The sequence below is a fragment of the Capra hircus genome, chromosome 5 (genome assembly GCF_001704415.2).
Source record: "Capra hircus breed San Clemente chromosome 5, ASM170441v1, whole genome shotgun sequence".
NCBI classification, from domain to species: domain Eukaryota; kingdom Metazoa; phylum Chordata; class Mammalia; order Artiodactyla; family Bovidae; genus Capra; species Capra hircus.
This window is the reverse complement of record NC_030812.1, coordinates 28200321-28223632: the sequence shown is the minus strand read 5'-3', so window position 1 is coordinate 28223632 and position 23312 is coordinate 28200321. Positions and strand designations below refer to the sequence as shown.

General features: G+C 44.8%; 1 protein-coding gene across 1 annotated transcript; it reads right to left on the bottom strand.

Annotated features, from left to right (window-relative positions):
* SMAGP (small cell adhesion glycoprotein) lies at window positions 324-22592 on the bottom strand. The gene is made up of 4 exons (XM_018047755.1): window positions 22422-22592; window positions 21486-21557; window positions 2293-2373; window positions 324-1632 (listed from the first exon to the last, which is right to left on the bottom strand). Exons 2-4 carry the CDS (start codon window positions 21517-21519, stop codon window positions 1454-1456), a joined length of 294 nt encoding a protein of 97 aa, XP_017903244.1. The 5' UTR covers window positions 21520-21557; window positions 22422-22592; the 3' UTR covers window positions 324-1453.

Here is a 23312-nt window from a genome sequence, read left to right as displayed (position 1 = left end):
CTTTTTTTCATTTTATTTCCTAAGTGCTTTCAGATTCTTAAAAGCCTATTAGGCCAGAGGAATTCAGAACATAAACTTAGAAATAAGGGAACAATTGAGTCTCCTCATTTGGAGGAGTCTCCTCCAGCCCTTAAGTTTGACTTGAGGAAAATGCTTTTTTAGTTTGACAACTGTTAAGCTGTAAGTTGAGGGTGATCTTCGGTTTTTCCAAAATTCTGTTTGGAGAAATGCTGAAAACTGGAATATAAGTTGCTAAGATGAATTTCTCAACTCTTGGGTCTTACCTTGGGTGGACTTGAGCTTGAAAAATGAAGACCATATAGTTAAGACCTTGAAGGAGGTTTAGTTTAATTCCAAAGTAAACAATGCATGGAGAGTTAATGATTTCTTCCAAAACACTGTACCTTTTAAATATGCCTCATTTTGAGATGGATGAAATGAGATAGAAAGGGCACTGGTGGGAAAAGTCACAGGTTGTTCCTGGTTCCCTGTGTGTGTACACAGAATGAATCAGGGACATACTGGCCCTTGCCAGGATGGAGGCTAGACAACTCATCTCCCAGGGTCTATTTCTAATGACCCTCTTCTAGGACAAACTTCCCAGGACCACCTCTGTTGCAAACCTCTGAGATTGTTCTGGGAACTTCTGAAACTTCCCTGGGGCCCCCTTTGCTTGGGAGAGAACACAGGTAAGAGTTGAGTAAGCAAAAAATGGACATGAACTTGCGCAAACTCTGGGCGATAGAGGACAGGGAAGCCTGGCATGCTGCAGTTCATGGGGTCACAAAGTCGGACAGGCCTGAGAGACTGAAAAACAGCAGCAACCTGTCAAAAAAGTCTCAGCAAAGATAAGTCACAGTGTAAAGATGGTGATTTTTTGCACATGAGAATTGGATTTCTGTATCAATAAATGATTTTAATTCCGATAAAAATGGCATATGTCTGGATTGTTGGGGGCTAAGGAAAGGAAGGGCTCAGATTAAGGGATGTGGCATGTTCATCAGGAGGGAGGTCTCCACAGTTTTCTGGCCCGGCCTTTCCTGGTGGTCTCCCGCCTCTGGGAAGAACTAAGGATACTACTTCCACTTGGGTTGTCACTAGGTGACCAGGTAAGGGACAGAGGAGCATCCAGTGACCCCCAACTCTTCTTCCCTTCAACCTGTGAAAAAAGTGAAGATGACTGGGTATATACTCCAGTGTTGCCCAGTCCAGCTCCATCTCACTCATCAGTCAGAAGCTGTGTGACAGAGGCCTGGTTAAGAGACGTGAGCAGCTTTCTTCATGTCCTCGGTCCATGGTGTCGGTGATGCTGGCATTTATGTCTGTGTCCTGGAAGGAGCTCAGGTCTACCCATATCAATTAATGGTTCTCACCAGTTTCAGGTAAAACTTTCACCTAATAAATAGTATGATAGCTCTGGAACCTGGATAAGCTCCTTGGGGCCTGGGAACCATTAGATGAAATATTCTTCCTTTTCCCTGCCCTTGGCTGAATCATTCTCCATCAGGACAACGGCACCGGGCTCGCCATCTGCGGGTTCGTAGGTGACGTAGCTGCCTTTGTTCTTGTACAGGTAAAAGAAGATCAAGATCACGACTGAGAGCAGGGTGAGGAAGACCACGGTGATAACAACTTGGAAAGGAGAGGGAAAATGCATGTTTCAGGATTGGGGCGTCTCAGTAACTCACGGGGTCCCCTGCTTTAGACGATTCCCTCACTCTTAATGAGGATCCTCATGCTGTTAACTAGTGTCCAAGTCCATATTCTCCCACCAAGCCCAACTTTCTCAGTATATGATATCCAGAGTCTCCTTGGGCTTAAGGACTTGATTTCTGTCAAAATGAACTCCTGCTCAACTCGTTCCTGATGATTATGATAGAAATAGGAGGAGGGAAACAGGAAATCGCTTATCCCAACAGGAAGAGTTTTTAAATCCATCGCCTCCTGTAGGGGTTTCTGACCCCTCCCATCCTCTTTCTCACCACTCAACAAACCACACACATCCTCATCGCTATCCCCACACCCGACTGCAGCACCCATAGGCAGTGCATCTGTTTGTGGCTACCTCCCAACCTCTCAATTACTGGCAGTGCCTCTGATGTGAAGCCTCTATGTGTGTGTAACATAACTTACATGCCAAAGTGAACCCATTAATAGAGTTAGTCTCTAGTTTGTGGTGCTGTTCTGTATAGGGAGAATCTTAGTCCACCACATTGGTTTCTTGCTGTCTTTGAAGCAAGAGGGCCCCTGAGCTCAGAAGGCCCCTTGGATTTGACTCAGAGTCTCTGTTACCTGCAATGAGAGCTGTGCTGGCTTCAGCTTCTGGAGACAGGGCCTCAGTGGCCTGTAGAATTGTGGTAGCCATCAGTTCTTCTGGAAAATTTAACAAAGTGGAAAAGGAAATAGGGTGGATTCTTTTGTTCTAAAACACATATTTATCCTTCAATTTCAACCCCCCCTTCTTCCCTACTCAAACTTTTATCATTTAACTCTTATAGGATATCTGTATAGAAAAACCTGGAGAACAGAGGAGAAAGCAAACCACCACAATGAACATTTTGATAGATTCCTCTCTGTCTAACATAATAGTTTAGAGTGTGGGCTCTAGAATCTCCTAGTGGTACAGTGGTTAGGACTCCGCACTTGTACTGCTGAGGGCCCGAGGTCTGATTCCTGGGCAGGGAACTAAGATTCTATAAATTGCACTGCCTGGCAAAAAATATACACACACACATATATACATATATATACCCGCAAGGTTCAAATCTGAGCTTTATCTTTCACAGGCTGTGTCATTTTTGGAAAATTACCTAACCCATCTGTGCATCTGCAAACTGGCGATAACAGTACCTACTTTATAGGGTTGTCGTGACATGTAGTAATTCAATAGGGTATGTTATTGTTAGGAATACACATTTTTATATAAATGAGATCAAATAATGAATGCATATATGTGTACGTATATTTATATTATACAGCACATGCATTTCTTTAATGTTCTTACAAACTCTTTGTAAACATTTTTTTAAAATAGTGAAACATTTCTCCTTCCCTCGTTAAAACCCTTTTCTACACATTCAGAGTAGGCCTTGCAATTTGAAAGTTTTTGAAATAAGGCCTCTCCTATCCTAAAATATATCCCATACCTCCTCCTGCTATATTGGTCTATCTGTCCTTCAGAGCCTGGAAGTCCCACTTCTAAAAAGTCACTACCCAGGCTTCCGTTTCCATAAGAAGTCAGGAAGCCCTTCAGTTTTCTCCTAGTCAGCATTTTACTGTAGGGGCTCCCCAGGTGGCGCTAGTGCTAAAGAACTCGCCTGCCAATGCAAGAGACTTAAGAGATTGGCTCGATCCCTGGATCTAAGGAGCGGTGGCTGAGTGGGCGCAGGAAGGCCGAGAGGAGCTGCTCCACATTCAAGGTCAGGAGGGGCAGCGGTGAGGAGATACCCCACGTCCAAGGTGGGAGAAACCCAACTAAGAGGGTAGGTGTTGCGAGAGGGCATTAGAGGGCAGACACACTGAAACCATAATCACAGAAAACTAGTCAATCTGATCACAAGGACCACAGCCTTGTCCAACTCAGTGAAACTAAGCCATGCCATGTGGGGCCACCAAAGACGGGCGGGTCATGGTGGAGAGGTCTGACAGAATGTGGTCCACTGGAGAAGGGAATGGCAAACCACTTCAGTATTCTTGCCTTGAGAACCCCATGAACAGTAGGAAAAGGCAAAATGATAGGATACTGAAAGAGAAACTCTCCAGGTCGGTAGGTGCCCAGTATGCTACTGGAGATCAGTGGAGAAATAACTCCAGAAAGAATGAAGGGATGGAGCCAAAACAAAAACAATCCCCAGCTGTGGATGTGACTGGTGATAGAAGCAAGGTCCGATGCTGTAAAGAGCAATATTGCATAGGGACCTGGAATGTTAGGTCCATGAATCAAAGCAAATTCGAAGTGGTCAAACAGGAGATGGCAAGAGTGAATGTCGACATTCTAGGAATCAGCGAACTAAAATGGGCTGGAATGGGTGAATTTAACTCAAATGACCATTATATCTACTTCTGTGGGCAGGAATCCCCTAGAAGAAATGGAGTAGCCATCAGGGTCAACAAAAGAATCCAAAATGTAGTACTTGGATGCAATCTCAAAAATGACAGAATGATCTCTTCGTTTCCAAGGCAAACCATTTACTATCACAGTAATCCAAGTCTATGCCCCAACCAGTAACGCTGAAGCAGCTGGAGTTGAACAGTTTGATGAAGACCTCCAAGACTTTTAGAACTAACACCCAAAAAAGATGTCCTTTTCATTATAGGGGGCTGGTATGCAAAAATAGGAAGTCAAGAAACACCTTGGGTAACAGGCAAATTTGGCCTTGGAAGACGGAATGAAGCAGGGCAAAGGCTAATAGAGTTTTACCAAGAGGACGCACTGGTCATAGCAAACACCCTCTTCCAACAACACAAGAGAAGACTCTACACATGGACATCACCAGATGGTCAACGCTGAAATCAGATTGATTGTATTCCTTGCAGCCAAAGATGGAGAAGCTCTATACAGTCAGCAAAAACAAGACTGGGAGCTGACTGTGGCTCAGATCATGAACTCCTTATTGCCAAATTCAGACTTAAATTGAAGAAAGTAGGGAAAACCACTAGACCATTCAGGTATGACCTAAATCAAATCCCTTATGATTATATAGTGGAAGTGAGAAATAGATTTAAGAGGCTAGATCTGATACAGTGCCTGATGAACTGTGGACGGAGGTTCGTGACACTGTACAAGAGACAGGGATCAAGACCATCCCCATGGAAAAGAAATGCAAAAAAACAAAATGGCTGTCTGGGGAGGCCTTACAAATAGCTGTGAAAAGAAGAGAAGCAAAAAGCAAAGGAGAAAAGGAAAGATATAAGCATCTGATTGCAGAGTTCCAAAGAATAGCAAGGAGAGATAAGAAAGCCTTCCTCAGCAATCAATGCAAAGAAATAGAGGAAAACAACAGAATGGGAAAGACTAGAGATCTCTTCAAAAAAATTAGAGATAGCAAGGGTTAGTTACATTTCATGCAAAGATGGGCTTGATAATGGACAGAAATGGTATGGACCTAACAGAAGCAGAAGATATTAAGAAGAGGTGGCAAGAATACATAGAAGAACTATACAAAAAAGATCTTCACGACCAAGATAATCACGATGGTGTGATCACTTACCTAGAGCCAGACATCCTGAAATGTGAAGTCAAGTGGGCCTTAGAAAGCATCACTACGAACAAAGCTAGTGGAGGTGATGGCATTCCAGTTGAGCTATTTCAAATCCTGAAAGATGATGCTGTGAAAGTGCTGCACTCCATATGCCAGCAAATTTGGAAAACTCAGCAGTGGCCACAGGACTGGAAAAGGTCGGTTTTCATTCCAATCCCAAAGAAAGGAAATGCCAAAGAATGCTCAAACTATGCACAATTGTACTCATCTCACACGCTAGTAAAGTAATGCTCAAAATTATCCAAGCCAGGCTTCAGCAATATGTGAACTGTGAATTTCCATATGTTGAAGCTGGTTTTAGAAAAGGCAGAGGAACCAGAGATCAAATTGCCAACATCCGCTGGATCATGGAAAAAGCAAGAGAGTTCCAGAAAAAACATCTATTTCTGCTTTACTGACTACGCCAAAGCCTTTGACTGTGTGGATCACAATAAACTATGGAAAATTCTGAAACAGATGGGAATACCAGACCACCTGACCTGCCTCTTCAGAAACCTGTATGCAGGTCAGGAAGCAACAGTTAGAACTGGACATGGAACAACAGACTGGTTCCAAATAGGAAAAGGAGTACATCAAGGCTGTATATTGTCACCCTGCTTATTTAACTTATATGCAGAGTACATCATAAGAAATGCTGGGCTGGAAGAAACACAAGCTGGAATCAAGATTGCCAGGAGAAATATCAATAACCTCAGATACGCAGATGACCCCACCCTTATGGCAGAAAGTGAAGAGGAACTAAAAAGCCTCTTGATGAAAGTGAAAGAGGAGAGTGAAAAAGTTGGCTTAAAGCTCAACATTCAGAAAACGAAGATCATGGCATCCGGTCCCACCACTTCACGGCAAATAGATGGGGAAATAGTGTCAGACTTTTGTTTTCTTGGGCTCCAAAATCACTGCAGATGGTGACTGCAGCCATGAAATTAAAAGACGCTTACTCCTTGGAAGAAAAGTTATGACCAACCTAGATACCATATTCAAAAGCAGAGACACTACTTTGCCAACAAAGGTCCGTCTAGTCAAGGCTATGGTTTTTCCTGTGGTCATGTAGGGATGAGAGAGTTGGACTGTGAAGAAAGCTGAGAGCCGAAGAATTGATGCTTTTGACCTGTGGTGTTGGAGAAGACTCTTGAGAGTCCCTTGGACTGCAAGGAGATCCAGCCAGTCCATTCTGAAGGAGATCAGCCCTGGGATTTCTTTGGAAGGAATGATGCTAAAGCTGAAACTCCAGTACTCTGGCCACCTCATGCGAAGAGCTGACTCATTGGAAAAGACTCTGATGCTGGGAGGGTTTGGGGGCAGGAGAAGGGGATGACAGAGGATAAGATGGCTGGATGGCATCACCGACTCGATGGACATGAGTCTGAGTGAACTCCAGGATTTGGTGATGGACAGGGAGGCCTGGTGTGCTGCGATTCATGGGGTCACAGAGCGTCGGACACGACTGAGCAACTGAACTGAACTGAACTGAACCTACCTTGGATGCAGATATCAGTTGTTTTCCACTTATATTAAGCCATCTGGTGAAGCAATAAATGGAAACGAAGATGGTAAAAAAAATTTTACTTCTATCCAACACATCAGATGAAGGGAGACCCCTATACGAAATTTACCTCTGTATAAAATTTATCTCTATTCAAAAAACACTAGAAGGCGGCAGATCCTACATCAGATTTTTAATTTTGATGAAAACAGTCTTTCTTGGAAGTGACATCTCTCCGGAACCTACCTCTAACCTAGGAGGAAGCACACTCCCCAGGGCACAGGGGTCTAGGATGGACAAGGATTCGAGGTTCGACTGTTAGCAGAGATTTGACTGCTAGTATTTTAATTCAGATTGTTGTTGTAGTTTTAGGGTTCTTGTTACAAAGTTACGTAAGTTTTGAGTGTTCTGTCCCAGTTCTGTATTTCCTGTAAGCCCATTTCCAGTAACGTGATTTCAGAAGGTGAGTCTTTAAAAAAATGCACATAAAAGCTAATAGCAGAAACTTAGAGAACCGTGTCAGGAAACTCTACACAGCTCCAGCTGGCAAAGGACACTGGAAGGACAATTTTAAAAGTGTTATATTTGGAGCAAAAACAAGGAAACGGGACAGGTCTGCTGTCTGGCACTGAAGCTAAGAGATTGGAGGTAACAGAGACTAGAAATCTCTCAGCCCCTTTTGCCTCTGCCTCCTGTCAAAGTGAATGATTTCTGCACTAAAAGAGTAGCAGGAGCCTTGGTGACATGGGGAAGTGAGCTCAAGAGAAGCGAAGCAAAAAGCACTAGGCTAATATGAAAGGGATTCAGTGAAAAGACAGTCAAGGGCACTGGGAGAGTATGTAAATGGGACAGCTATTGGTGACACAGGAGCTTCTGAGAAAGACAGAGGGGCCAGAAGCCTGAAGGGCCACGGAATGGGGTGGGTTCCATAAACAACTGGTGAAACTGATATCATTCCCAGCAAAATTCTAGTACAAGTTATAAGGGACTGCTTTGGGGGTCTTGAACTTGAAACCACAAGCATTAAGAGTTAGTGTGAGACTACTAGGAGCAAGCTAGGTCAGACAAGTCACACAGCCTTTTTAGACTGTCCAGAGAATGAGAAATTAAAAAGTTAATTCAACAAGTATTTATGGAGTGTGTACTTTGGACCAGCCTCTGTTTGATTATAGATTAGTTTGGTTATAGATTAGTGAACACAACAGGCAAAAACTCATGCGTTCATAGTTCCTTAAAAAAATTAAGCAGAATTATCACATGATCGAATTATCACATGATCCAGCAATTCCACTTCTGGGTATTTATCCACAAGAAATGAAGGCAGGAACCGGGACTACCATTTGTACATCAATGCTCACAGCAGCATTATTCACATTAACAACTAAAGAGTGAAACAACTCAAATGTCTATCAACAGATGAGCAGATAAACAAAAGATGGCATAATTTTATATATATGTGTGTATGTGTGTGTATATATATGGGCTTCCCTGGTGCCTCAAATGGTAAAGAATCTGCCTACAATGCAAGAGACCTGGGTTTGATCTCTGCATTGGGAAGATCCCCTGGAGAAGAGAATGGCTATCCATTCCCATATTCTTGCCTGGAGAATTCCAAGGACAGAGGAGCCTGGTGGGCCACAGTCCATGGAGCTACAAAGAGTCAGACACGACTGAGCAACTAACACACACACACACACACACATGTGTACGTGTACACACACATACACAACGGAATATTATGAAGCACTGAAAAGGAAGGATGTTCTGACACATGCTACAACATGGATGAATGTTGAAGATATCATGCTAACCGAGGTAAGCCAGTCACAAAAGGACAAACAGCACATGATTCTACTTATCTGAGGTACCTAGACTAGTCAAATTCATAGGTACAGAAAGTGGTTATCAGCAGCTGGGAGGAGAGGAGAATGAGGGGATACTGTTTAACAGGTACCGACTTTCAGTTTGGGATGACAAGAAAGTTCTAGAGATGGATGACGGTGACAGCTGCAGAACGATGGGAATGTACATAGTGCCACTGAACTGTATCCTTTAAAAGGGTAAATTTTATCTTGTGTCTAATTTTACTGCAATTTAAAAAAAAAAACCATTTTGTCATACAATTTACATCCTGATTGGGGGAAGATGGACCATGAACAGACAAAGGAGTAAAGGTTGTACCACGTTAGACTTTGGTTAGTGCTATGTAGAAAATAAAAGCAGGAAAGGGAATCAGGAGTTGGACTGTGAATGGGGTGGCCAGGGAGGTGACTTGAGTGAAATAAACACCTACAGAAGTTGACGGCAGAATTCCCTGGCAGTCCAGAGTTTTCACTGCTGAGGGTGCAGGGTCAATCCCTGGTCAGGGAAACAAGATCCCACAGGCTGCATGGTGCGCCGAAAAAAACAACAACTAAGACTTCCCTGTGGTCCAGTGCCTGGGAGTCCACCTGCCAATGCAGGGGCATGGGTTCAATCCCTGGTCTGGGAGGATTCTACATGCCTTGAGACAACCCCACAACTACTGACCCCATGCTCTACAGCCTGTGCTCTGCAACAAGAGGAGCCACCACAGTGGGAAGCCCAACTAAAGAGCAGCGCCCGCTCACTGCGACTAGAGAAAGCCCGAGCAAAGCAACGAAGACCTAGGACAACCATAAATAAACTGAAAAACTGGAATCTGGGGAAGAGGTCTGGACTGGAGATTTAAAAAGTCAGCACAGGGCTTCCTCAGTGGCTTAGTAGTAAAGAATCTGCCTGCCAATGCAGGAGATACAGGTTCGATCCTTGGCCCCGAAAAATCCTGCACGCTGCAGAAAACAACTCCGACTCTGTGCTCCAGAGCCCAGAAGTCACAACGACTGAAGCCTGCGTACCCTCGAGCCCATGCTCTGCAGCAAGAGAAGCCACTGCAGTTAGAAGCCCCAGCACTGCAACGGAGAGTAGTGCCCACTCGGCCCAACGAGAGAAAAGCCGCCACAGCAACAAAGACCCAGCACAGCCATAAAGAAACAGTTTTTAAAAAATAAATAAAAAGCCAGCATATTTACAAACATGAGATGGAATGAGATCACCAAGAGAGTAAGTATGGACAAAGAGGACCAAGGACTGAGCCCAGGGAGGGTTAGGAGGCTGAGGAGTAGCAGCCAAACAGACCAAGTAGGAGGACTACCAGGTTTTGCATGCAGAGGTCATGAGTAACGTTGACAAGAGACGTTTGGTGGAGTGCTGAGTATAAATCCCTGGTTTACAGTGCATTCAAGAAAAAAAGAGAAGGCAACCTAAATGTCACTTGACAGATGAATGGATCAGAAGATCGCTCGTGCACACACACATACATAAACACACACACACACACAGGGATATTACTCAGCCATAAAAAGACACACACACACACACACTGGGATATTACTCAGCCATAAAAAGACACACACACACACACACACACACACACACACAGGGATATTACTCAGCCATAAAAAGACACACACACACACACACACACACACTGGGATATTACTCAGCCATAAAAAGATACACACACACACATAGTGGGATATTACTCAGCCATAAAAAGACACACACACACACACACACACACACACACACACACACACAGGGATATTACTCAGCCATAAAAAGATACACACACACACACACACACACTGGGATATTACTCAGCCATAAAAAGATACACACACACAGGGATATTACTCAGCCATAAAAAGACACACACACACACACACACACACACACTGGGATATTACTCAGCCATAAAAAGATACACACACACATAGTGGGATATTACTCAGCCATAAAAAGACACACACACACACACACACACACACACACACACACACACACAGGGATATTACTCAGCCATAAAAAGATACACACACACAGGGATATTACTCAGCCATAAAAAGAATGAAATAATGCCATGTGCAGCAACATGGATGGACCCAAAGACTGTCACACTAAGTAAGCCAGACAAAGACAAACATGATATGATATTGCTTATGTGGAATCTAAAAAAAATAAATGAACTTATTTATAAAACAGAAATAAACCCAGACACAGAAAACAAATTTATGGTCACCAAAGGGGAAAGGGGAGCTTAGGATTTCACCAAAGGGAAATTAGGAGCTTGGGATTAACATATACATGCTACTATCTATAAAATAATTAACCAACAAGGACCTACTGTATAACACAGGGAACTATATTCAATATTTTTTAACAACCTATAAGGGAAAAGAACCTGAAAAAGAATAGATATATATGTATCTACTGAATCACTGAATCACTTTGCTGTACACCTGAAACTAACACAATGTGTAAGTCAACAATTACACTTCAGTAAAAAAGAAAAAAAGGGAAGGAAAGGCACTGACAGCAGGATATGAACTCTTTTATTTTTGCAAAGGTGAGCAGGGAAATAGAGCTATAGCTGGAGGGGGGAAGAGAGTTCAAATTTTTTGTTTTTGCTTTTTGGATGGGAGAAATGACAGTATGTTTATGTATGGATATGAATGACTCAGCTGAGAGGGAACAATTGACACCTGGAGCCATGTCCTTGAAGGGATGGGATCCAGTGCACAGATGGAGGGACTGGCTGCAGACAGCAGAGATCACTCAAGATTAATGTGCACGTGGGCATGGAGGCGGGTAGTGTGCAGATGGGGGCAGGGGAGCCTGAGAACTCTAATTTGCTCCAGAAAATAGAAGGTCATGTCATCAACTTAAAGAGCAAGGATGAGAAGGGGGTGGGTTAGGAGAGTTGAAGGTGCTGCCTGAGTAGCTAGCATCTCATCCGAGAACACATGATGGAGTGTTTATAATATCTCTGTAGACTAACACAGCCTGGCTTTATTAAGGACTAAGTGGGGTAGTAACTGGCCATCAAGGAATGGAGTGATGCCAGTCTAAACAGAGCTTCTTCCACTGGGACTTGACCTTAGTTCTTTTTGAATTGATATTATTATGACAGACCATGCCAGGGCCAAATTAAGGCCTTTATGTAATTCAAAATAAAAATGTTAAATCACAAGACAGATATAACAAAGTCCAATAATACATTTTCCCCTTATGGTAACAGCTCTTAGCTTTTTTGCTAGTGTTTAAAAAATAGTGAGGGGGACTTCCCTGGTGGCCCAGGGGCTGGGACCCAATGCTCCCAATGCAGGGGGCCTGGGTTTGATCCTTGGTCAGGGAACTAGATCCCACGTGCCTCAACTAAAACCCAGCACAGCTAAATAAATAAAAATATTTTTAAAATATACATAAATGAGGGAGCTCCTTGGTAGTTCAGTGGCTAGGGCTCTGTGCTGTTGCTGCTGAGGGCCCAGGTTCAATCTCTGCTCAGGGAATTAAGAGCCCACAAGCTGGGGAGCATGGCCCCCCAAAAAGTAAATATCGAATTCTTTACAAGAGCTTTGGTTTTGGTGTTCTGCCTTACTGGTGCTGTGTGGAAGGGTTTAGCGTCCTTCACGTAAATACAGAACCCAGTAGACCCAGGGAAGTTTTGGCAAATTTGTGAAAGACACAAAGTTAAGGAGCCACTGACAAGTTGATAAACAGAGATTAAAAATGACTGGAGAAATGGGCCAGATTTAACAAGATGAGAATTCAACAGACTCCTTGCTCTTGGGTCCAGGAAATCAACTACTCACAAATAAAGCAGGGGGAAGCCACAGCTTAGTGGCAGCATCTATAAAAGAGTTAAAGTGGGATCAGTAGAAACTCACTGACGCTGGAAGCACAGACCTCAAAACAGCAGTGAAAGCGACAGGGAGGTGGTAGGATTTTTGACGCCTTTTAGTTTCTTCTATATCTTTTCCTTTATCTTTCAAATTTCTTACAATGATAATGACTGTTATAATCCTAAAATAGTTAAAGCTTGCTCTTATTTTCAGTTCAGTCCAGTTGCTCAGTCGTGTCTGACTCTTTGCGACCCCATGAATTGCAGCACGCCAGGCCTCCCTGTTCATCACCAACTCACGGAGTTCACCCAAACCCATGTCCATTGTGTTGGTGATGCCATCCAACCATCTCATCCTCTGCCGTCCCCTTCTCCTCCTGCCCTCAGTCCTTCCCAGCATCAGAGTCTTTTCAAATGCGTCAGCTCTTCGCATCAGGTGGCCAAAGTAGTGGAGTTTCAGCTTCAACATCAGTCCCTCCAATGAACACCCAGGACTGATCTCCTTCAGAATGGACTGGCTGGAACTCCTTGCAATCCAAGGGACTCTCAAGAGTCTTCTCCAACACCACAGTTCAAAAGCATCAATTCTTCTGTGCTCAGCTTTCTTTATAGTCCATCTCTCACATCCATACATGACTCCTGGAAAAACCATAGCCTTGACTAGACCAACCTTTGTTGGCAAAGTAAGGTCTCTGCTTTTTAATATGCTGTCTAGGTTGGTCAAAACTTTCCTTCCAAGGAGCAAGCGTCTTTTAATTTCATGGCTGCAGTCACCATCTGCAGTGATTTTTGGAGCCCAGAAAAATAAAGTCAGCCACTGTTTCCCCATCTATTTGCCATGAAGTGATGGGACCGGATGCCATGATCTTCGTTTTCTGAATGTTGAGCTTTAAGCCAACTTTTTCACTCTCCCCTTTCACTTTCATCAAGAGGCTTTTTAGTTCTTCTTTACTTTCTGCCATAAGGGTGGTGTCATCTGCATATCTGAGGTTATTGATATTTCTCCTGGCAATCTTGATTCCAGCTTGTGCTTCTTCCAGCCCAGCGCTTCTCATGATGCACTCTGCATAGAAGTAAGCAGGCTGACAATAACAGCTTTGACGCACTCTTTTTCCTATTTGGAACCAGTCTGTTGTTTCATGTCCAGTTCTGTTACTTCCTGACCTGCATATAGGTTTCTCAAGAGGCAGGTCAGGTGGTCTGGTATTCCCATCTGTTTCAGAATTTTCCACAGTTTATTGTGATCCACACAGTCAAAGGCTTTGGCATAGTCAATAAAGCAGAAATAGATGTTTTTCTGGAACTTTGTTGCTTTTTTGACGATCCAGAGGCTGTTGGCAACTTGCACCATGAATATAAATATGGCCTCTAATAGTGGTATCAGCAGTGCAGTCCCACTCTGTGCTACTCCTAGGCTGCTGAGTTGAGTCTGGGTATTTTTGAGTTGAGCGGGGAACACAGTAAATGGCTTGGAAACCATATCAGATAAGGAAAGCTTACAAGAGAAACCACATCAGATGAGGAAAGCTTGCAAGAGAAAGCTCAGAGTGAAAACCTGGTCAGGAAGCAAGGACTAGGACTTGAGTGCTGTCTTTGAATACATCAACTTGTACAAAAGGACTACTGGCAGAAACTAACGCGAGATGGGTGTCTCCCCCAGAGAATGAAGGGCAAAGCGGGACAGAAGCTTCGTGGGCATCAGGAAAGAGAACTCTGGCTCAGAAAGGGTAGCTGAACTAGCTACCCTCCAAGACTTTTCTCAGTCTTAATGTTAAGAATTTTTGAAAATTTGAAGTCTTTTATCAGAATTATCTTCAAAATCAAATTTTCAAATTTGACATCTCAGTGAAATCTGTAATTTGTTAACAGTATCGTGCCAGTGTTAATTTTTTGGTCTTCACAAATGTACTATGGTCCTCTGTATTGATGTCAAATGTACCAAATGACATTTCAGGTAACTAAAGGGTACTGTTTCTGTCCTTTATTGAGCCCATCTTTGCATGAAATGCTCCCTTGGTATCTAATTTTCTTGAAGAGATCTCTAGTCTTTCCCATTCTGTTGTTCTCCTCTTATTTCTTTGCATTGATTGCTGAGGAAGGCTTTCTTGTCTCTCCTTGCTATTCTTTGGAACTCTGCATTCAGATGCTTTTATCTTTCCTTTTCTCCTTTGCTTTTCGCTTCTCTTCTTTTCACAGCTATTTGTAAGGCCTCCCCAGACAGCCATTTTGCTTTTTGCATTTCTTTTCCACGGGGATGGTTTTGATCCGTTTCCCGTACAATATCACGAACCTCCGTCCATAGTTCATCAGGCACTCTTCTATCAGATCTAGTCCCTTCAATCTATTTCTCACTTCCACTATATAATCATAAGGGATTTGATTTAGGTCATACCTGAATGGTCTAGTGGTTTTCCCTACTTTCTTCAATTTAAGTCTGAATTTGGCAATAAGGAGTTCATGATCTGAGCCACAGTCAGCTCCCAGTCTTGTTTTTGCTGACTGTATAGAGCTTCTCCATCTTTGGCTGCAAGGAATACAATCAATCTGATTTCAGCATTGACCATCTGGTGATGTCCATGTGTAGAGTCTTCTCTTGTGTTGTTGGAAGAGGGTGTTTGATATGACCAGTGCGTTCTCTTGGTAAAACTCTATTAGTCTTTGCCCTGCTTCATTCTGCATTCCAAGGCCAAATTTGCCTGTTACTCCAGGTGTTTCTTGACTTCCTACTTTTGCATTCCAGTCCCCTATAATGAAAAGGACATCTTTTTTGGGTGTTAGTTCTAAAAGGTCTTGGAGGTCTTCATTGAACCGTTCAACTCCAGCTTCTTCAGCATTACTGGCTGGGGCACAGACTTGGATTACTGTGATATTATTGAATGGTTTGCCTTGGAAACAAAGAGATTATTCTGTCGTTTTTGAGATTGCATCCAAGCACTGCATTTTAGACTCTTTTGTTGACCATGATGGTTACTCCATTTCTTCTAAGGGATTCCCGCCCACAGTAGTAGATATAATGGTCATGTGAGTTAAATTCACCCATTCTAGTCCATTTTAGTTCGCTGATTCCTAGAATGTCGACATTCACTCTTGCCATCTCCTGTTTGACCACTTCCAATTTGCCTTGATTCATAGACCTAACATTCCAGGTCCCTATGCAATATTGCTCTTTACAGCATCGGACCTTGCTGTTATCACCAGTCACATCCACAGCTGGGGATTGTTTTTGTTTTGGCTCCATCCCTTCATTCTTTCTGGAGTTATTTCTCCACTGATCTCCAGTAGCATACTGGGCACCTACCGACCTGGGGAGTTTCTCTTTCAGTATCCTATCATTTTGCCTTTTCCTACTGTTCATGGGGTTCTCAAGGCAAGAATACTGAAGTGGTTTGCCATTCCCTTCTCCAGTGGACCACATTCTGTAGACCTCTCCACCATGACCCCTCTGTCTTGGGTGGCCCCACACGGCATGGCTTAGTTTCACTGAGTTGGACAAGGCTGTGGTCCGTGTGATTAGACTGACTAGTGCAAGGAGACCCAACCAGTCCATTCTAAAGGAGATCAGTCCTGGGTGCTCTTTGGAGGGAATGATGCTAAAACTGAAACTCCAATACTTTGGCCACCTCATGCAAAGAGTTGACCCATTGGAAAAGACTCTGATGCTGGAAGGGACTGGGAGCAGGAGGAGAAGGGATGACAGAGGATGAGATGGGTGGATGGCATCACCAGCTCGATGGACTTGAGTTTGAGTGAACTCTGGGAGTTGGTGATGGACAAGGAGGCCTGGCATGCTGCAGTTCATGGGGTCGCAAAGAGTCGGATACGACTGAGCGACTGAACTGAACTGAACTGAAAGGGTACTGTACTATTTTTTCAACTTTTCTATAAACTTAAAATTATTCCAAAATAAAATGTCTATTAAAAACATAAAAAATTTTGAAGAATCTAAAAAAGACTGGGTATACGTTTGTGTATATAACTGGTTCACTTTACCGTACAGCAGAAACAAACACAACATTGTAAATACTTCAATTAAGAAAAAAAATCAGGAACTTGCCTGGTGGTTCAGTGGTTAAAACTTTTGAGCTTCCACTGCATGGGGCAGAGGTTGGATCCCTTGTCAGGGAACTAAGATTCTACACGTCATGTGGTGTAGCAAAAAAAAAAAAAAAGAATATGAACTCAACTCTATACAGAAGAATTTTTCTCAGACTACAGGTCACAGGATGTTCGCGTGAATGAGCTGGGGCCTTTGGGCTGACACAAGAGTTGAGCCCGTGTCTCTTATGTCTCCTGCGTGGGCAGTCGTGTTCTTTATCACTAGCGCTACTTGGGAAGCCCAAGTATCACAGTGGTAATCTATATCTGTGACTTAGAGTTCAAAAAACATAAGCTATTTTATCTCCACTCCAATAATGTGATGTAACGAGGGTTGGTGTTATCGTTACATACAAGCCAAAAAACTGAGGCAGCTCGGCAAGCTTCATCCACCAGCCCCTTGTCACTCAGCAGTTGGCTAGGCCCAGCTATAAATTTGTCTCCTCACTTCAAGGTTCTCTCCAAAGTCTGGAACCATCCCTATTCACTCCAGCCTGAACATTTTGTTGAACTGTCCGCTGGGTTTGGTTCTCAGAGCTTGACTGCAGGATGGACAGGGTGTTCACTGAAGCACTGTTTGCAAGAGTGACACATATCTGAATGTCTATCAGCAGAGGAATGATTAAATAAATGACAGGCCATTCATTCTGGAAATAGTACACAGTTGTTAAAAAGAATGTGGTAGATCTGCAATTACTGGAACAGAGTATATGGTTAGACAAAAAAAGCAAATTGCTAGGGCAGTACGTGTAATATGATTACATGTTTGTAAAGAAAAAGTAAGTTAAAATAAAACTATAAATACACACACACATATATATATATACACACAGAGAAGCCTAGAAGGTTATTCCCTGAGGGGGATGTAATAGCTTTGTAATGAAAAAACAACAATGAAATAAACAAAGTTCAGGAAACCTGGCATTAAGTGGAAGGAATGGTTTACTTCCCTGATCTCCTTTTCCCATCCCATTTCTCTCCTGTCTCCTCTTCCAAACAAAGGAATAAGAATGTGTCTTTGTTCCTTCCCTTCTTAGACATGGAAAGAGTATAGCACTGATTTTCTTTAAGGAGGGAGGCCTGGGGCTGAGGACCACAAGATTTGAGATTTGAGGCTAACCCAAATCCTAACCTACAGTAAAAGAACTTCAAGATCTATTTGGCTCACCTACTCTTTTTTTTGTTATAGTTAACCTAGATACTGGTTGGTTTCTTTGTGGCCCTTGTTCCTGGGCTAAATCTCTTATCACTGAGACATCAGATCCTTTGCCACCTGAGTCTGCCAACCTACTTATTTGCTCTAGCCCTGCCCAGCACAGGGCGGCTCCCCCAGTTCTCCTTTCCATGGGAACCCGCCCTGGAATTCTGCTTCCTTTCTTCCTTCTTTGTCATGTGCCTCAGCCACGGGGTGGAGTGGCTGAGAGCAGTGCACTATGATGGAAAGAATACAGGCTCTAGAATAAATCAGACTTGGCACAATATCCTGCCTCTGCCATTATCAGTTGCTTAACCTTGGGAGAGTTTAGCCTCTGAACATTTAATGTCTCTGAACCTCAGTTTTTGCTTCTTTAAAATGAGAATGAAACATTCTCACAGGACTTTCCTGATGGTCCAGTGGTTGAGAATCTGCCTGCCAATGATCCCTAGTCTGGGAAGATCCCACAGGCCTCAGGGCTACTAAGTGCGTGCGCCACAGTTAATGAAGCCTGTTCACACTAGAGTCCATGCTCTGCAACAAGAGAAGTCATCACAGAGAGAAGCCTGGGCATGGCAACCAAGAGTGGCACCCACTTGCTGCAACCTGAGAAAGCCCGTGCACAGCAATGAGCACCCAGTGTAGCCAAAAATAAATAAATAAATAAATTTTAAATAAGTGCTCACAGGATTGTGATAAAGAATAAGCATGATGAAAAACCCTGAGCATCTAATCTAGAGTGAGGACAACCTAGTGTGACTAGGTGGCAAGGCTTTACCTGGTGGGGTGGGCAGAGCCCACAACACCAAGTTCCACTCCACTCTCCTTCCAAGAGGGCAACTTACGCACTACGTACAACAGGCAACATGCTAGGATCCACAATACTTCTAGGGGCCCATGAAAATGTTTTTTAATGATCTTAACTTCTTTTAAAATCAGAAGAAAAAATTGATGCATGTTTATGTCAAGGACATTGTAATATTGCTATATCAATCAATTAATTATAAATAAAACCATTAGTGATTTTATTATATTGATATTATATTCTTCCTTACAGCAACACAGTTGTAAAATACAATTTTTAATATATTACCTTTTTCAAATGGAGGAATGGGTCCACAAAAGCACACGTGCTAAGGGCCCATGAAAGTTACAATGTGGCCCTCACTTTCAACCCTCTTAAAGTCCTCCTTGGGGAGGACTTTACAGATTGAGGAAAAGGGATGTGAGAGGGGATAGGTAGGGAGGTGGGGAAGAGACATGCGAGGCCCTCAATGATCACATTTTTCCCAGTGAAAGCTCTCACCCTGTGGGATTTTTTTCCATTTCTGTCCTGGGAACTTATTAATACATTTGCTTGGACCCACTGGGTAGGGGACTATACGGTATGTCCTAAAATACCACTCCACTCAAGTCATTTGGTGGGTCAAAAATGTAAATACACAACTCAACAACAAATCAAAACAGACAATTAAAAAATGGGCATGGACTTGAATAGACATTTCTCCAAAGAAGATATACAGATGCCAATAAACACGTGAAAAGAGGTTCAACATCACTAGTCATTCAGTTCAGTTCAGTCGCTCAGTCGTGTCCAACTCTTTGCGACCCCATAAATCACAGCACGCCAGGCCTCCCTGTCCATCACCATCTCCCGTAGTTCACTCAGACTCACGTCCATCAAGTCCGCGATGCCATCAGGGAAATGTAAATCAAAACCACAGTGAGATCCCATCCATACCCATTCGGATAGCCACTATCAAAAATCAAAAAATAAGTGTTGTAGACATGTAGAGAAATTGGAACCCTATGCATTGCTGTTAAGAATGTAAAGTGTACAGCTACCCTGGGAAACAGTATGACAGGTCTTCAAAAAATTAAACAGAATTACCACACATTCTTGCAATTCTACTTCTGGGTATAAATCCAAAAGAATTGAAAGCAGGGACTCAAAGAGATATTTGTAAAACCATGTTCACAGCAGCAGTATTCACAGCAGCCAAGCAAGCCAAGCATCTACTGATGAATGAATGAATTAAAAAAATGATGTACTTATATACATATATATGTATATAATATTATTCAGCCTTAAAAAGGAAGGAAATTCTGACACATGCTACAAAATGGATGTGCCTCGGAAATGTTATGCTAACTGAAATAAGCCAGACACAAAAGGACAAATTTTGTATGATTCCACTTACACTAGGTACTTAGTCAAATACAAACAGATCGAAAGTATAATGGTGGTAGCCAGGGGCTGTGGGGAAAGTGGAAGGAAGAGTTATTATTTAATAGATACAGAGGTTCAGTTCGGCAAGGTGAAAAGTTCTGGAGATGGATGGTGGTGATAATTACAGAGCAACCTGAATGTCAATCAATACTTAACAGCACTGAACAACACACCAAAAAATAATCAAAATGGTAACATTTATATTATGTTTATCCTACCACCAACTTAAAAGAAAAGGAATGTATACAGTTCTCCTTTTGCCCAAGTTCTAACTCCTTAGCTGCCAGGCAAGCGTCACTTCTCTTCCCTACAGGCAGGTATACTCTGGAGGGCCTCTGTCTTCTCCCTCAGGATACCCTCCAGGGTAAGCACAGGCTCTGCAGCTCACAAGAGGTGGCACTGCCTTTGTCTGGAATCCCTGCTGCACCCCTCTTGGCCTGTATAAACCTTACCCATCCTTCAAGCGTTAATGCTTAATCCCCTTCCCCACTCATGAAGCCTGTACTGACTAATCTAGCTGGTTACCCATTTCTCCCTTTTCTTATCTCTCAGCAGAAAACTAAAGATCTGAATTGTGTTCATCACCAGTCATATAGGACAGCACCTTCAACTTCCCCTGGGGTTCTCACTCACTTGTTTCCACAACAGAAAAGCAGAGAATGTCTGTCCTAATGACAGATGAGACGGTATATGAAAACAAAAGTACACAGACTAACCAAGGTTTCATTCTTTCCTCATCCTAATTAACATGCAATGAAAACAAGCTTAGTTTGTCCAGATAAGTTTGTTTATGAAATGAAAGGTGGGACTCCATTCTCAATGTGAAGCAGAAGAAGAGGGGATACTGGCCTGAGGAACAGGGTTAACAATAGTTCCAGGAACAAGGGATTTTTGATGCTGGAGTGAATCATCAGAGTGGAATTAGAAAGCAGGCCGAGGGACTTCCCAGTCGGCCCTGTGGTTAAGAATCTGCCCCTCCACTGTAGGGGGCCAGGTTCAGTCCCTGGTGAGGGAACTAAGACACCACATGGCAGAGATTTGGGGAATCCCACACAACTGGGGGCCAGGGGGGAAAAAACAAGCAAAACTGCTTCCCAGGAATAGATGGACTTTTCTTACAAGCACCCAGTAATAATAACCCAAGTTTTCGAGCGCTTACTAGACACCAGACACTGTGTTCAGTGTTTTACATGGATTATCTCATTTCACCCTCACAGATAATCTCTTAAGGTACTATTTCCTCCATTTTACAAATGAGGAGACTGGCGCTAAGAAGGTAGATAATTCACTCAAGGTCACAAAGCTCTAAGTGGTACCAGGAATGGGCCCAGGTCCATGAAACTCCAGATTCAAACTGTACAGAAGTGTGCAGTCAGGTTGCCTTCGGCTTCCTCCCGGGTTTTGCGGTGTCAGGCAGGTGGAGAGTGGTGGAAGAGTCTTCCCTTCTGGGCTGAGGCCTCAGGGAATTCCGGAACTGGGCTGTGGGTGAGGGACTTGAACTGGGAGAGGCGCTCACCTACCTGCTGGAGGAGGCGTGGTTGGGAAGCCAGTCATCGCGGTAGGTGATCGGGCACCGGTAGGGAGGTGCGGGTCTGTAGGAAAAGGGACAGAGCCCAGCATGAGGTGGGTGGGCCCGTGCCTGGGGCTGAAAACGACCGGAAATCCTAAGAAAGCATCTGGTGCCAGGTTTTCCTGAATCCCTTCGCCTCCCCCCACCCACCCTTTGAGCGTCTATCCCGAGATCCCTTCACTGGGCCACCACGTTTACCTAGGAGGCTTATCAAGGCCTGAGAAAGTTAGGTAAGAGTCTGCAAATTAGCAACGGACCCGGGCTCGCCCAGGCGCGGTAATAGGTTCCCCCCCTACCACCGGGTCTCTCCCAGCCCGCGAGTTGGGGGAGCCGTCCACTAGGTGTCAGGAGAGCGCAGGGAGGGCAGGCCCCCGGCCCAGGCTCGGTGACGGCGCGGGGGCAGGAACCCGGCCCCGCTGGGGGAGCCAGGAGCGGGGAACCGGAGAGAGGGTCCTCAATCGTCCCCCGGCCCGTCCGAGACTGCCGGTTGTCGGGGCCCGGCTCGCCGCCTCCCAATGCCCCTCGGTCGTCCGCTGCGCCGTCCGAGCGTCTACCGACCCCCGCTAGCCGGGCCCCCGGGCCCGCCCCCCACCTGGCCCTGCCGAGACCGGGACACCCTGGGGCCCTCGTCGAGTCCACGATCGTCGGGGCTCGCGGCCGCCGCCCCGGCCCCCTTTACCGCGCCAGGCAGGGCTCGCTGCGCTCCGAGGGCGGCCCGTCCTGGGCACCGGTTCCGAGCCGCCAAGACGGGAGGCTCCAGCCGCGGCCCAAGCTCGGCCGCTCTGGGTTTCAGTTCCTGCGCGGCCGCGGCGGCTGCGGTGTGAGTGTGGGCGTCCGGCGCGCCCGGCCCTCCCGCCCTGCGCAGTCCCCTCCCCCGCGTGCTCACCTTACCAGTCGGACGGGCGGCGGGGCCGGGCGGGCGCCGCGCGTCCCTCTCAGCTCGACGGGGGCGGGCACCGCAGGCAGCGCGGGGACCCGCCGGGGACTCGGAACTGAGGAAGCGCGCAGGGACTGGCAGAGTTAGCTGCCGAGGCCGGCGGGAGTAGGGGTGGGGGTGGGGTGGGGGCGGCCGACTGGGTGGGACAGGAAAAGAGGAGAGAAACCGCCCTCTGCAGGTTCCCTCTGCCCGCCGGCCGCCTCCTGCTCCCCCGGGAGGAAAGGCTGCTTTTCCTTCTCCGATTGTCACTTTACTCTCCATCCGGAGCCGCTTCCTCCCCCGCCTGCCTCGAGGCTCCGGAGGGCACGGGACCTGATGAGCCCCGGGGTTAGTGCGACCATCCGCTTTCCCCGCCACCGACATTATTTGAATTTTCAGCAAATAAAAAGTTACGTTTCACTTGCGTTTGCGTGTCATTTACGTAAACAGGTCTGTGTGCAGAAGCTTGGAACCTAAGCTAACGTAGTGGGCACACCTCGGGCCGGGGAGCATGGGGGTGCGATGGAGAGAGGAACGATGCCCGAATTCTTCTGAAGAGATGTAGCGCAGAGGTGAAGAGACTCGTGGACTTTGGACTCAAAACAGTCCTAGCTCCGCTGCTTCTTAGCCGTGTGACTTTGGGCAGATTAGTTAACATCTCTAAAATCTGATCTTTCATCCCTGAAATGGGGGACTGAAAAATCATGCCGTTTCAGTGTGGTTCTAGCACCTGGGAAACACCTCCATTTGAGACTAATTAATGCCAGACTTTAGTCACCTCTTGACTCACTTCTTTGTGGCAGGAAATGTTCCCAATTAATGAGGAGCTCGATGAGTAAGGCTGTAATGTTAGTGTTAACA